Source organism: Myripristis murdjan, chromosome 4, assembly GCF_902150065.1.
Source record: "Myripristis murdjan chromosome 4, fMyrMur1.1, whole genome shotgun sequence".
NCBI classification, from domain to species: domain Eukaryota; kingdom Metazoa; phylum Chordata; class Actinopteri; order Holocentriformes; family Holocentridae; genus Myripristis; species Myripristis murdjan.
In genome coordinates this window covers 26,999,445-27,014,395 of record NC_043983.1, presented here as the reverse complement: position 1 = coordinate 27,014,395, position 14,951 = coordinate 26,999,445, and the positions used below count along the sequence as shown (strand labels likewise).

At 42.8% G+C, this 14,951-nt stretch overlaps 1 protein-coding gene across 1 annotated transcript in view; it reads right to left on the bottom strand.

Moving 5' to 3' along the window:
• LOC115357998 (contactin-associated protein-like 4) overlaps positions 1-14,951 on the bottom strand; it is a 107,563-nt gene that overhangs the window by 10,990 nt on the left and 81,622 nt on the right. The window contains exons 15-18 of the mRNA XM_030049766.1: positions 11,659-11,786; positions 9,175-9,345; positions 5,530-5,748; positions 766-1,005 (exon numbers count right to left, since the gene is read on the bottom strand). Coding sequence (XP_029905626.1) covers positions 766-1,005; positions 5,530-5,748; positions 9,175-9,345; positions 11,659-11,786 — 758 coding nt within the window. The remainder of the gene's footprint in view (positions 1-765; positions 1,006-5,529; positions 5,749-9,174; positions 9,346-11,658; positions 11,787-14,951) is intronic.

Below are 14,951 nucleotides of genomic sequence, written 5' to 3'. Positions count from 1 at the left end.
AAGAACCCATTATGTCACAGTATCTACCCAGTGTATCAGCGCCTTATTAGCCGCCTAGAGAAAACAAGAAAGTCATTAACAGTCAAAATTACGATTGCAACGTGAAAAAAACTGTTTGAATGTCGGCTTCTAATTGCACCTGGACTGCCTCTTCTCCTTCGCTGCGAGGGGCCGACCAAAAGCAGAGCTGTCTGCAGCAATTACAGAACAGACATTAGAGGCGCACATCACATAACTGTGCCCGAACTTGAGCAAGTGATGACTCACTAGGACATCAAAAAGACTTTAAAGACTCTTTGTGTCCAACTGTCTTGGCATGGCAGTCGTTCTGCTGCGCGCGAATTGTGCGAGGAGAGTCCTCTAAGAGAATCCTGATGCTTGACCCTTAGCCGGCAGCCGTTCAGTATGCTCACACTCACAATGACTGTTGAGAGGCGAGCTCTACTGAGACTGAAAGAGACAGACGGTCAGGGTCAGTCTAATGTCTGCAGACTGAAGGATCTTCTTCAGAGAGCTGTCTGACCTCTGCTCTGTTCTGCTCATAAAAGAGCCAGCGGATGACAGGTCACAATAGCTTTAGCATAGACAGCTCCGTCTCCTCACAAACGAATTCAGAACTGCTGCAGTATTTTTGGTGTTCAATCCTGTCTCTTTAATCAAAGCTAATTTATTCTTGTTTATTATTGTTATTGTGATATACTCCACAAGTGGAAATGATTAACCCTAAAAAATGAGAGGCAGAAGTGTGGATCTGTATGTCTGTACCTTTATGGCAGAAGGCTCCTGTGTAGGCTGACAGCCCGCAGTCACAGGTGAACCCGTTGGCTCTCTCCACACAGCGGCCCTGGTTCTGGCACAGCGAGCCGTAGCTGCTGCAGTGGCCGGGGCACCCGGGTCGGACCCCAGGGGTGATCTTAGCCCTCTCCTCCAGGTCGAGGGTGATGCCGTTCAGCTGCAGTGAGCGGATGCAGCCCTGAAAGCCCTTCTGCCTGGACGCTGTGCCTCCTGCCAAGAGAACATCACACCTTCACTGCAAAAACAAATCTCAAATCTTAAACAAGTCATTTAGTTTCACATTCAGTCCTAAAATCTTGTATATATTAAAACAAGTGAAACAATCTCCCAAAGGGATGAGATAATACCACTTGTTTCCAGCGCAGTTTGTTTCAGTAGTCTTTCTGGGAACAAGTTTAAATATGTTCAAACAAAGCAGAATAAAGCAGATCAACTCACTAGTATCAAGACACTGGATTCAAGACAATTCTGGAAGCATTGGAAGTTATTTTGCATTTCAAACAAGTGCGACTATTTCATCTGATTGGCAGTTGTGTTCTTTCATTTGTTTTAAGAAAAACATGATATTAACATGATGATATGAGACTAAATGAATTGTCCAAATAGAGATTTTTTTTGCAGTGTAACACAACAGTGATCGACAGTTCTATTTCTCTCTCGCTCACTCTCTATCTCCTTCTCCATCTTTCTCCATGTTTTTCTCTTTCTCTCTGTCTCTGGCTGCAAATCTGTGGTCTATCGTCTCTCATTTTTCATTTCTCCTCCTGTCATCTATATCTCTCAGATAGTGCGATTGACAGCCACAAAGCCGGGCCACATGTTGCGCCTGCACCCCCAGGAGCACGACTCCTGTTCTGCCAGCTCTCCAGTGCAGGTCTTTATAACATGACACGGCAATGAAACGGCAATAAAACAAATAGCTGTGGGAGCAGGGATTCAGGGAACAGACTTTTATCTGCCATATATCTCAATGCCTAGCTCTGTGCTGGCTGTTGACTCACTAACTAGGTGGTTGGTGAGCCATCTGGCACCGTGTCTGCTAGATATCCTATCCTCTAACAATCTCTTCCTCCCTGCACCTGACAATTAACATTCTGATACAGCAACCTCAAACTGCTCACAGAGTTTAGACTTGGCAAAATTACACGGTTTTCAGAGTTCAAACCTGGCAGCCTCTTATTTCTCATTCACGCATGACAATTGTTATTGTCCTTGCAGATTGGGCTTGGCATCATATCGCGAGTTTGAATATAGAGAAGTTTCACTTGTTCAGTCACAGTAAAACGGCAAAACCACTAACGTGACTCTATTCTGGTCTCTTTCTGCTACAAGAATTATAATATATAGAGATAGCTAGACCACAGAAGAAGTAAGACACAGAGGGAGAAGGAACAGAGGTGGGAATTTAATTAAGAATACTCTAATTTACATGATAAGGAATGGTTTGACTATACCGAATGAAATGTGCATTCACACCATTTAAATTTGATTACTCCTTTAACTGTCCGAGGCTTTATTTTTCAGTTTAAAAGAAGTGTTTAATGGCTATGAATTAAATCCTGACCGCATACAGTACAGGGCCAAAAGACCACAGACAGATCCCTGAAGGATGCCACCTCTGACCAAAGCAACAAAACATAACAAACAGCCAGAAGGGAAAAAAAAAAAATCCTGACAGTAGAGTCCGAAAAATAAGCTTGGAGAAAATTTCAACTGTTGAAGCAGCAGTAAACCCTCACCGCGAAGGATTGCATTTCGGATTATAGTCTCAACATGGTATCAGAATAGCACTTAAATAACACAAAACAGTGGCTAAAAAGCAACGCTAAGAGTTTCTGAAGGGGAAAGCAAAGCAATCATTGAAGGCTGGCAGCTTACAGCGCAGCGCTGCATCCAAAATGTGCGACCATATGTTTTATACAGCTGCACAAAGGACGAAGCAAGGAAACATATCTGTTCACAGCATAGATAATATTACAGGACTAATACACTGTTGCTCATCATCACTACGACTTAATAATGTTACTATCACATTAACCATGGCTGATGAATTATACAAGGCAACACTATATGTGTTATGTATGCAAAATTAATTCCTTCAGATGGTAATAAAGAAACCTGAACTTGAACACCATGGCCTATAAATTCACCCTTGGCAATATTATGGCTTATTAATCCAAACAATGCAATGCACTATCATATGAATTTGTACAAGGCAATTTTATATGTTAAAATAGGCCGCACTGTTTATATAAATGCAGATTTCTTTGCAGTATTGTGGATTATCCGCAGAAGTCACGCTAATATTATGGCTTCACAATACTCATGTGTCTTCCTTCCACAGCAGGAAGCGGCTTAAGCTCTAAAATGCTTAATTCTGTGCTGTAAATGAGGTCTTCGTCATATGCAAACACTCTTTCCCGAAGCAGACTACTTTAAAATATCATCTCATCTCCAGTCGAATTTATCGCCCCAGCAGCATCACTGGTAAACACAAAACAGGACGGTCCTGTCCACGTAAGCAGAGAGACCGATGGTAATTTCTTGCTAGGTATTCAGAGAGGATTATTAGCTTATCAAACTCAGTCAGTGTTCACCTCCATCTCTGTACGTCTGTCCAATCTCATCATTATTTGTTGGTTGATTTTTCCCCTTCAGAATGTGTGTTTACAGATACGAACGAACGTCCATAATATTTGCAGAAAGATAAAGCCTCATAATACAGGATGGATTTGTATTCCCTTCCCTCGCAGCTCTGCAGATAGGAGTGAGAGGTTAAACAGGGAATTATGGAAGTTTGTGGAATTGATGGAAGTGAGGATAAGAATCTGAGTTGATGAAGTTGAAAACAAAGAGGAGCAGGACTGCTGCTATTGATTAGGTTCACACAAGGCCCCTAAGTTTTAGCAAGAAGTGTAAAAAAAAAATGAAGTAATCTTGAAGTAGAGTGCAGATTGGGCTGCATGTTTTTTCTCAACTCCGTTCCGAGACGGGAGCATAAACCCCTAAACCAAACCGGCAGGCATTCTGTTTTTTTTTTTTTTGTTTGTTTGTTTTTTTTGGTATCTGAGCCCGACCCAAGCCGGAGATTTTGCTCATCCTCCATAATAGCCTATGTGTTGCCTTCAGTGTTATCACGTAAACTCCAGCGCTATACAGGAAGTTGCCCAGAACAGACAGGTCCATCATTTTTCACTAAAATAACGCCAAAGTGATTGAACCCGACCTGTCAGGTATCCACACTCTACTTTGAAGCATCTTAAAGAGCACACTGAGCTCTGGTGAATTCACACACTCTTTTTGCCCCGCCAAACGTACAGAATAACAGCTCATGAAATGAACTTTCTGCAGCATGCACACAATTCACCCTGCGCGCACAAAGGCACCCTTAAGCACAAACAGAGGCACTCACTTTTACACAACCACCAGCACACACACACACACACACACACACACACACACACACACACACACACACACACACACACACACACACCAAACACTGCATGATCCCATTCTATCAGTGCTCCCTAATACATGGTTATTTATCAAGGGTAATTATTGTTCAGTGTTTAGAAAATGTAAACTCAGCACTTCACTTTTTCCAATACAGCTGAGAAGACCCTTTTTTTTTCCAATATAGCCAATAGCAGCCAGGTGCATGTGGACTAGCCAGAAGACTACTAACCAGGTTCTGGTTAGTAGTCTGGTTTGCCAAACAAAACCTACAGTGCTACGATGCATGAACTGGATTGGGAAGTGGGGAGTAATTGTGCCATTTGCTGCTGCGGTAGAAAAAGTCAGCCACCTAAAAGGTTTAATTTCTGTGAATGGCTGCTTACTTCAGGAGGAGCTGGAGAGACAAAAAAAGACTAATCTCCTTGGTTCCCCAGACTCACAGAAGATATTTTTCTTTCTGTTAATGTATGTATGTGTACTTGCTTGTGTGTGTGTGTGTGTGCATGTTTTTGTGCTTGTGTGTGTGTGAGTGTTTTTGTTGGCGTCCCAAGGGGTCTGAGCGATAACAAGGGATAAAGCCTAACAGCAATTATCACCAGCACTCTGTTGGTAATGAGGTTCAGACATACACACACACACACACACACACACACACACATTGCATTATTATACTTATGAGGTTCTTCATTACCTTCATTGAGTGGATTCATGCCCTAACCTCTAACCCAACATAAATCCGCAGCCAGAGGGTATGATTTCAGGGCAGATAGATACGGTTTTGCTGGTATTTTTCAGCATTAAAGAGCTCCAAGCTAAACTCTTTGCTCCCGAGGGCTGTGGATTATACCGGGTATCCATGTTTCTGGAAAAAAAGCTGTTGCTGTTGAGTTTTAAATTTTTTGCTGGTTTGAACTCTGCAGATGAATACCCATCGAGCCCCAGTGTTTTGTTTTTTCAAGGGAGACAGAAAAGACCGTGGCATACTTGAAACCTCAACAAATTATATAGAAACTTGAATGGATAGACTGCATTTGGAGTAAGAAGGAAAATGTCTTTTTTTCTATATTTTGGGTGAACTGTTCCTTTGACATTAAACTCAGTTAACTTAACATAAACATAATTCCTGGGCCAAACCTAAATTCTGGCATTAAAATGGCTCATAAAGTTTCCCATCTTTGGAAGAATTTCTACTTTTTTCCATCATTGTGAGGACATTCGGTCCTCATAAGTACAAAAACACACACTCACACACACACACACACACAAACTTCCCACCTATGAATAACTGGCTGTTGAGCTGCAGATGGATGTGTCCGTCAGCGGGAGCCTCCTGCGTGGCGGCAGGGAGCTCGTCGACACGTAGCGACGCCTCCTTCACGTTGCGCTCGGCTCGCACGCTGTGCCAGCGGTTGTCGTTCAGCGGGACGCCCGCCTCCACGCGCACCTCCAGCGGCCCGTTCCCCACATCGAAGGAGAAGACGACCTCTGTGGAGGCTGGAGGAGGGTCGTGCCATTTGAAAACATGACAGAAGTAAAGTTGAAGAAGCGAGAAATGGGGAAAGTAGAGAAACAAATCAGTAATGGTTACACCAACACTGTACGTGGTGTTTGGATGATGGATTGCAGAATGAGCTTGACTCATTACTGCCAAAGCCAAACTGGCTGATTAACAAACCCACCCTGACATGTTGAGATAATTATGTCCGCTGTTGGGAAAGACACTCTCATTCTTCACTGTCACCTCTACAGCCTTCATTTCACCCACAGTGACACACAGTCACCAAAGACTCCAAACAAAACATTTTGTGTTTCTTACAAGTGAAAAATCAGCCAGTGGCATGAGATAATCCCACGTCTTTCCAACACAGTTTCACTTGTTGCAGGGATTTTTCTGGGAATATGTATATGTCGAAACAAGGCAGAATAAGGCAGATTAGCCCACCAGAAAAATAGAAACAGAAAAAATACTAGAATCTAGAATCTAGAAAAATACACTTGATTCAAGATAACAAGTTGATTAGCATTGGAAACAAGCTGAATAATCTCATCTCAATTTCACTTGTTAGAAGAACAGCAAGATTTTAACACTGAATCTGAGATTAAATGACTTGTAACCCAACCTTGAGCAAAATTTTGGTTCCTGTGGAAATGTGACAGATTTGAATGAAAATAGTTCTTTATTTCAGTCAAACTGTTAATTGGGAGACCATTTTTCCCTGATTTGGCTCCAGATTGTGCCATCGTTCAGCCGACCCATTAGTCAGGCCTGTTCCTCCATCATCATATGTTGGCAGATGTCTGGGATATGACTTCCTCCTGCCGGCCCGTCTGCTGGTGGGCCAGACAGACAGCTGGACACAGATCTGAGGTGATTCAGTGACCAACCCTCGACAGGACAGGCTGCAGCTTCAGCATCACATCTGTGTGTGTGTGTGTGTGTCTGCAACAGGATATCAAAAACTCTTAGCACCATTCTGCAACAGTTGTGTGGCATCAGAGCCGACTGCTCCATGGCTGTTACCCTCTTAGAAAACCCTGCGTGGCTCCATGGGACTCAGTGAGGGGGCCATTTACAAGTCTGTTAGTGTAATTAAGTAGCATTTTGGTGTAGTTGTACATTTTTTTTGTTTTGTTTTGTTTTTTGTTTTTTTTTTTGTATTTTTTGGAATCAGTAATTTTTCTTTTACTTTATAGTAGGCATGATATGACTTAAGTATTGTACCTTGATTGTGCACTGTACATCTAATGCAAGAGCAAATTTTGTAGGCTCTTGCAAGGCGTTCCATTAGAAACTGGCCCATCTTAAAGAAACTGCACAAATTTGCACTGCGTGGTCTGGTAGCCAAGCAAAGAGGACTAATCTGACTAATACTTTTTTCTAAATTTTTCAGTTAAAATATATCAGCCTGAACTTAGTCCTCTCAGGCTTTTATAATGAAAAAAGAGTAATTAAACAACAAAACAGCAACTTTCAGAAGTGCATTTTAATGAGTTTACTTTTACTTTAGTATAGTTTTACACCAGTAACTTTAACTATAATGAGGTGCAACTGAAGCAAAGTGACAGCATTACTTAAGCAGGATATTTGGGTGCTTTTTTTCTGTTCCCGCCAATCCAAGAAACCACATAAGAAGACTTTATAGGATTTCTTTGAACTTTATGAAGTTGTGGCATTGGATCATTTTTCAACATCAGCCACCGGCAGTGAAAAGGTAGCATATATCATTTGGTGGACACTTTCATCCAATATACCTTACAGTAAGTGCATGCTGCTCTAGCTGGTCTCAAACTCCTTAGTAGGGTCAACACCATGCCGTATTTATTAATCTGCACAATATTTACACAGATCAGGTATGAACCGTATGAGGTTTTTAAAAAAATCTCAAGCAAAACAAAGGGGAACAGAGCTGAGAAAGAGAAGTGTGTCCATCCATCACCTTGTATTGCATACTTGTTGAGCAACATTGTCAGCATATTCACGCTCCACAACCAGGAGAGACGCCAGGAGAGTGTTGACATCTGTGCATAAACAAAACATCATCCCTCATGGGTGATGGTGACAAGGGAGGGAGAAGCTGGAGTGCCACGGGAATGCAGAAGCATATGAAACAAAAACCCAGAGGCCTAATGTAATTTAGAAACTGTTCCCTGGCCCGGCTCAGTCGTATTACAGCAATAATAATGATACACCAGCTGTCATAATAACAGCAGTAATAGTGCAGCAGGCCGTGAGTGGGGCTCTGCCGTAACAAGGCCGGGATTTCCCTGAGGATGACACGTAACTGCTACTATCTGTCCTATTGTCTCATCATGTGTGTGTGTGTGTGTGTGTGTGTGTGTGTGTGTGTGTGCACGAGACAGCGACAGAGCGACAGAGACAGAGAGACAAATTGGCGATAGTAGCCTGGAAGCTGAGGAAGTGGGCTCATGTTCAAGAGGTTTGCCGGTTTGAAAATGTTAGCAGGACAAGCGGTTAAGAAACATTCTCCGCCTCGTCAACAACTACTGCCAACGTGCCCTTGAGCAAGGCATGCACAAGTGAGGTATGACTGCATATAAATGTGTTAATTTAAAGCTGGGTTATAGTTGAGAATACAGCATGTGTGATGCCTTTCTCTTGATAATTAAAAGATTTAAAAATGATGTTCATCGTTTACAGCAACTCTAAAATGACAATTTGTGGGATTCTACATGCTCATTACTTTATCACTTCATCCACTGCAGCTCCTGCAGAGATCACTTGTCCAACAGCATGGCCAGTACTGTGCTGTGATGTCTCTTCCCTCCAACATCATGCCATCATCAAGTTCTTCCGTTTATTCCAAATGTCTTACTTTTTTAAACGATAGCCAACTTGACGAGCTTCCAAAGTGTACTAATTAACAAAATCCCTGCAAATTTGAAAATAATGTCAGAAATATGCCTCATCACATGGACATTGCTGTATAAATAAAAAAGTATGAATGATCTGTTATCAATAATTAATATACAGTATCAGGCACAGTATTGCCCTGCAATGGACTGGTGACTTGTCCAGGGTGTTTCCCCGCCTTCCACCTAATGAGCGCTGGGCTGCATTCCAGCACCCCGTGACCCTAATTAGGATAAACGGCTTAGAAAATGAATGAATGATTGAATGACTGTACAATATTGCCTCTTCAAAAGTCCTTGTTTTACCTTTTCTTATTGCACTTTGACTCCAGAAGCCATAAAAAACTGCTGCGTGTGTAGAAAAGGGGCATACAGAGCAGGTACCATGTACGAGATAAATAAGTGAAATGTGAGGATTTTGTCCTCCTTGACTTTTCATACTTTTTGATATGGCTGCATTTGAAAACTCTGGCACACGTCAGACACACTGAAGGCGTCATATGTCTTCCAGTTTCTGGCTGTAGTCGACGATGTTGAGTTTTGACTTACAGCTGAGTTCAATCCGGATGAAGTCCTTGATGCCCAGGTTCTCCAGGAACACACCAGAGGAGGCCGTGGTTTTAAACAGGAAGGAGATATCCGCGCTCAGCTCTCCATGGAAGGTGGGGAAGTGGAGATAGGACGTCTCTTTGTCGAAAAACGCAGCATTCCAGAAGTTCTCTGAGAAACAAACACCAAGGGTTAATTTCCAAAACACTGGATGTGATTTTTTTTTTATTTATTTATTATTATGTCCTTTAAATGCCCTTTTTTGAAGTTACTTGCCAACCAAACTCCAGTATTAAAAACCTTCAGAGGTGTCTAGACTCTCAGTCTTCTGTCTGTATGCATGAATATGTCTACATAATGATGAGTGTGTGGGTGATGTTTCGCTTTGGTTTGTGCGTGTGTGCGTGTATCAGTGTGTCTTTTGAAAGACAGACAGATTTGTGTGAACACTGCCAACTGTGGCTTCATTTTTTCTCACCACATCATGTTTTTTTTTTTCTTTTTTTCGCCTCAACCTTTTTATATTTTAGATTATAGATTTATATTTGGATGTGTACGGTCCATGCTATAATGGGACGAAAAGAGGGACAGTCACTCTGATTAACTTTATGTTCAGGATGGATAAACTTGCCACTTGGAGAACTAGACGGAACAAGATCCTTAAAGTAGAAAAAGCCTTCTACAGTGTGGAAACACAGAGGGGTGTATTCAAACTTTGGCGTCTTAGGGGGCACTGTGCAATTTAAATAATGATGGTACATTAATTTTCTCCTTTTAACAATGTATGTGCATATATAGTTGTGTGATGAATATTTAGGGAGTGGGGTGGGGAGTGGGGCTCTATTTACTGGGGAAGGCTCTGTGCTGTATTGAAGTTTTTCAGTATCCTAGTCTGTTTTTTTACTTCCTGGAGTTCATTTTGCAGCTTTAAATCTGTGTGTTATGTATTGGCAGCGACTCGGTTAATGGAGTTTTAAAACACAACTGTTTCTTATGCCCTGCAGAGCTGCATCAGCCAGACAACGAGACTAGACATGCGGCATTCTCAAATCCACACCCCGTGTTCATGTGATATCTACGCCCCTTTTTCAGTAAGACGGTCCTTTTCAACTGCCTGCGCATTGAAACTATATCCCCGCTCCCCTGCTCTGCACTGCTGCAAACACCGCCACTGCCTTCTGCTGCTGCGCCATCCATGCTCATTGCCTGCTGCTTAGATTAACATCCCACCTCCAACTCAGCGTCCACCTGCGGGCTCTGAATATTTCCCAAAGGAAGGGAAAACGCTGTCACTCCACGCCCGACGTCGTATGAGACTAGACACCAGACGAATATTGTATTTATCTGCGCATGCTTTCCCCAAACTCTTACACGTGAGCTGGCTGACTGAAATGCCACTGTCGATGTGACTGCTGACTGTTCGTCCTGGTTCCTATTTCACACTCAGTCATCCTGGTGTGGGACCCCCCTCCGCGTCGGCCCGACACAGACTTGTTTCATTCACATCCCAAATGAGATTTTCTTGGCTTAAGGCTGGTGGTGCCGTGCAGACTGTACTTTGAAGGATAGGTAGGCATGCCATGTTTTGCAACAGCTTGCCATTGTATGTCTTGTGCTTCGCTGTGTTTGTGTTTCCTCTGTGTGATTGATTATTTATTGATTAGATCTGGATAGGCCCATTGTGCATGAGGTCCTTTGGGGCATGCTCCTGTTGAAGGACTAAATAGATGAACTTCAACCTTTCGAAATACAATAATTTGTTTTACTCTCGAAGAGCAGGCGTAACCTTTATTTAACAAGGTGCATATCTTATTTTGGAACAAAGCTCTTCAAAGGAAAACTCATTATGATGGTTTAAAAATGAAAATCACATAGTAAACAAATGAACCAACTGCTCAGCTAATTACCTAACAACAAAGGCGCAACTCCAGCTACGCTCTCTCATTTATGTTCATTTATCTTGCAGAGTATTTACTCATTAATTTATTTATTTATTTGTGCACTAAGCTAAGAGCTGCAACTATAAGCAATTAAAAAAAAGAAAAATTTGTCACTTAGATTTGTTTATAATATTTCCTTTTATTAGTAGCTCTTATCAGAATAAAGAGCACAAAGAAATTAATATTTTAATAATAGCTTTGCAAATGGTAATTAGGGTGTGTGTGGCAGCAACCACCGCTCTCCATTAACCCATTAATTGGCTTGAGGAATGACAGCATTAAGGACCAGCTACAGGGATTTTATTTATTTTGTGATGTGTATATTCAAATAAAACAGTGCTTGAATGTTATTATGCCAGAGCATTTTCCTTATTAATATTATAACTCAGTCAGTATGCGTTACAGCAGTGCTTTTACCAGAGCCAAGCAATTTTTTGCAGTTATTGGTGGAAAGAGGCAGAGGAATTTTTCCATTAGGAGCCAACAGTGATACCATCTCAGCATCACATGTAACCAGGCAGTCGGGCCTCTAAACTGGACTTACTGTCTCCATGGCAACTTAGGGGTCCCACCCTGTAGGCCGCCTCGGACCCCAGCCGCTGGACATCACCCAGCACCAGAGACCTGACCGGGAGTGTCTCCTTATGGGTGAGCAGGCCTGAGTCATTGGCCCTGCGAGAGAGGAAGGATGAGAATCAGAGGAAGAAGAAGAAGATGATGATGATGATGAGGATGATGATGATGAACGAGAAAGAACAAGCAGCAGCAGAAGAACCAGAAGGACAGGAGGAAGAAAATAAGATCAAGGGGGAGCAGAGGAAGAAGAAAAGAAGAGGAAGAGGAAGAAGAGGCAAAAGCAAATGAAAAGGGAGAAGAAAAACCAAAAGCAGGGGAAGAGGGAGGAGAAGATGATAAAGAGGCAGGGGCGCAAGAGGAATAGGAAGAAAACAAATAATAGGAAGAGAAAAACAAGATGAAGAAGAAGCAGAGGAAGTGGAAGAACAGAGAGAGTGAGTGGAAGAAGCAGAAGAGGAGAAGAACAACAATAACAACAACAAGAAAAGGCAGAGGAACAAGAAGAAAAGAAAAGGAAGCAAAAGCAGGGGCACAAGAGGAATAGGAAGAAGAAGAAGAAGAAGAAGATTTTTGATTTTTGATTTTTAAAAATCATTTATTTACAATTTCTTATTTACAAGACATTTGTGGTACATAAATAGACACAAGTTAAGCACATAGCTACGTTATACTTAAATTAGGCAGTTTTTGTATTTTAATTCTCCCACCTTTGTTATATTGCACAAAATGTTTTCATAACACCACTGTTTTTTGAACTCTTCCAGGCTCCCTGTGGCTCTGTGGAAGCAGAATTCCAGATTTATTCTGGCTTTAACACCCATCTTCCAGACAGCCACAGCGTCCTGCGTGAAGCCAGTCTGCATTTTGTCCCGTCGCGTTACATAGATAGCCAGTTTTGCTTCACCCAATAAATAATTTAGTAACTGGAATTTCATTTTTTCTGATTTGTTTTGCCTGACTCCACAGATAAAAACAGGGCCAGAGAACACAATGTTAAAAAGTTTAAGAACACCAGTTAAAAAACTAAAAAACCCAGTGAGCCTGCTGCACTCAGTAAAAACATGAAAGACGTTTTCAGGTTGACCACAGAATGGACACTCATTTAAAACACCACGATTAAAAGCGGATATAAAACTGTTGGTGGCGATGGCTCCGTGCAGGATCCTCCACTGGAGATCGCCAGTCCGCTTCCTTATGGGGGGCTTGTAAAGTGTTGTCCACTGGGGGCACTGTCCATTTAGTCTTTCTGTCCATACTGTTGGTTGTCTGTCAGCCAGGTTTCTTCTGTGAATGATTTTGACACAGTGCATATAAATTTTCTTTTTGTCAATATTTTTTAGGCTGACCTTTTCCTTGCTGCAGTCCTTCAGGAGGGGGCCACTTAGTCCGGCAAGGTCAGGGGTCAGGTGTATCTCTGGAAAGTCCTCGTTGGGGTCAGGCTCAGCCCTGCCATCACTGTACTGTTGAAGGAGGTTCTTCTCTTTGGCTGAGAGCTTTTTCATCCACATGTCCAGGCTCCTCTGGACCAGCCGGACGGAATGTACACCTAATGATGAGGCCACCGCTCGGGCATCTGCAAGTGCTGGCCCTGCTGAAGCTATCAGCTGTTTCAGTGTTATGAGGTTTTGTTGGCACAGCACCCCCCTCAGCCCAGGCATGGTATTGCAACACACATCCAGTCTGGCTCCATTAATTAAAGGTTCATTTAAAAGCCAGTACAGAGAGTCACACTTTTGGGTCCTTTCCCAATTAAAAAACAAACAGGATTTAAAAACACCCTGATAAAATTTTGGTAACCCATTTAACTTTAGAAAACTAAAATTGGTCAAAAACAGAGCAGCATCTAGTCCCAGGCTGTTAACACGTCTGAAAATACAGCTGGCCACGTCCCTCCACACTAAATCAGGAGGTCCTGTTAAATACCTCTGGACAAAACGTAATCTGAAGGTGGCTGTTCTGCTGGCCAGGTGGACAAGGCCCTGGCCCCCCTCCTCTCTGGATAAAAACAACACTGACTGTGGCACCCAATGCAGTTGATCCCAGAAGAAATTAACCATCTTTGCTTGAATCTGGGCAAGTAGGCCTGATGGTGGATCCAGGCATGACAGTCGGTGCCACAGCAGTGAAGCTAAAATGTTATTTAAAATCAGGACTCTCCCTCTATATGACATCTGGGGATGAAGCCATTTCCATTTTAGCAATTTTGAGTCAACTTTTTCTATTACATTTTCCCAGTTTTTCTTGGTTAGTTTTTCATTGCCTACATAAATGCCGAGATATTTGAGACCGTCTCTTTTCCACACTAGGTTTTGAGGGAGAACTGGGAGGCCCTCACACCACTCCCCAACTGCAAGGCCTTCACTTTTTTCCCAGTTCACCCTCGCTGCTGACACTGCAGAAAACTTTTGTGTTATGGTCTCTACTGTGTTGATGTCTCTTTGATTTTTTACAAGAACGACAACATCATCCGCGTAGGCAGATAAAACCAAATTCTTTTTAAAACCAGGTAAAAGCAGACCTTCAACATTTTGTCTTATTTTGTGGAGGAGGGGTTCCAGGGAGAGCGCATAGAGCATCCCCGACAGAGCACAGCCCTGTCGGACCCCTCTATGCGCCCTAAAAGGAGCACACAAACTACCATTAACCTTCAGCACACTCTCAATGTTACTGTACAGCACCTTGATCTTGGCAATAAAACCAGCGCTGAATCCAAACCTCCCCATGGTTTTCCAGAGGAAGCAGTGTTCAACGCGGTCAAATGCCTTTTCTTGATCTAATCCAACCAAGCCTGTACTTACACCCAATGAACTGGAGACGTCCAAAACATCCCGAATTAGGTAGACATTGTCTACCATGGACCTGCCGGGTACGCAGTACGTCTGGTCCGGGTGGATGACCTGCTCCATGGCTTCTCTCAAACGGTTGGCGAGGGCTTTGGAGAGGATCTTGTAGTCTGTGCAGAGGAGAGACACGGGGCGCCAGTTCTTTATCTCCTGCAGGTTTCCCTTCTTTGGCAGGAGGGTGATGACTGCTCTTCTGCAGGAGACTGGCAGGGAGCCGTGGGCTAGGCTTTCATTGAAAACCTGCAGTAAGTCATTCCCAATAATATCCCAGAAGGCTTTGTAAAATTCAACAGTTAGGCCATCAATACCGGGGGCCTTGCCGCCCTGCATGCTCTGGAGAGCAGCATGCAGTTCTTCTTTGCACAGGGGGCGCTCCAACTGTGTGTTCAAGTCTTTCTGGATTTGTGGCAGTTCATCA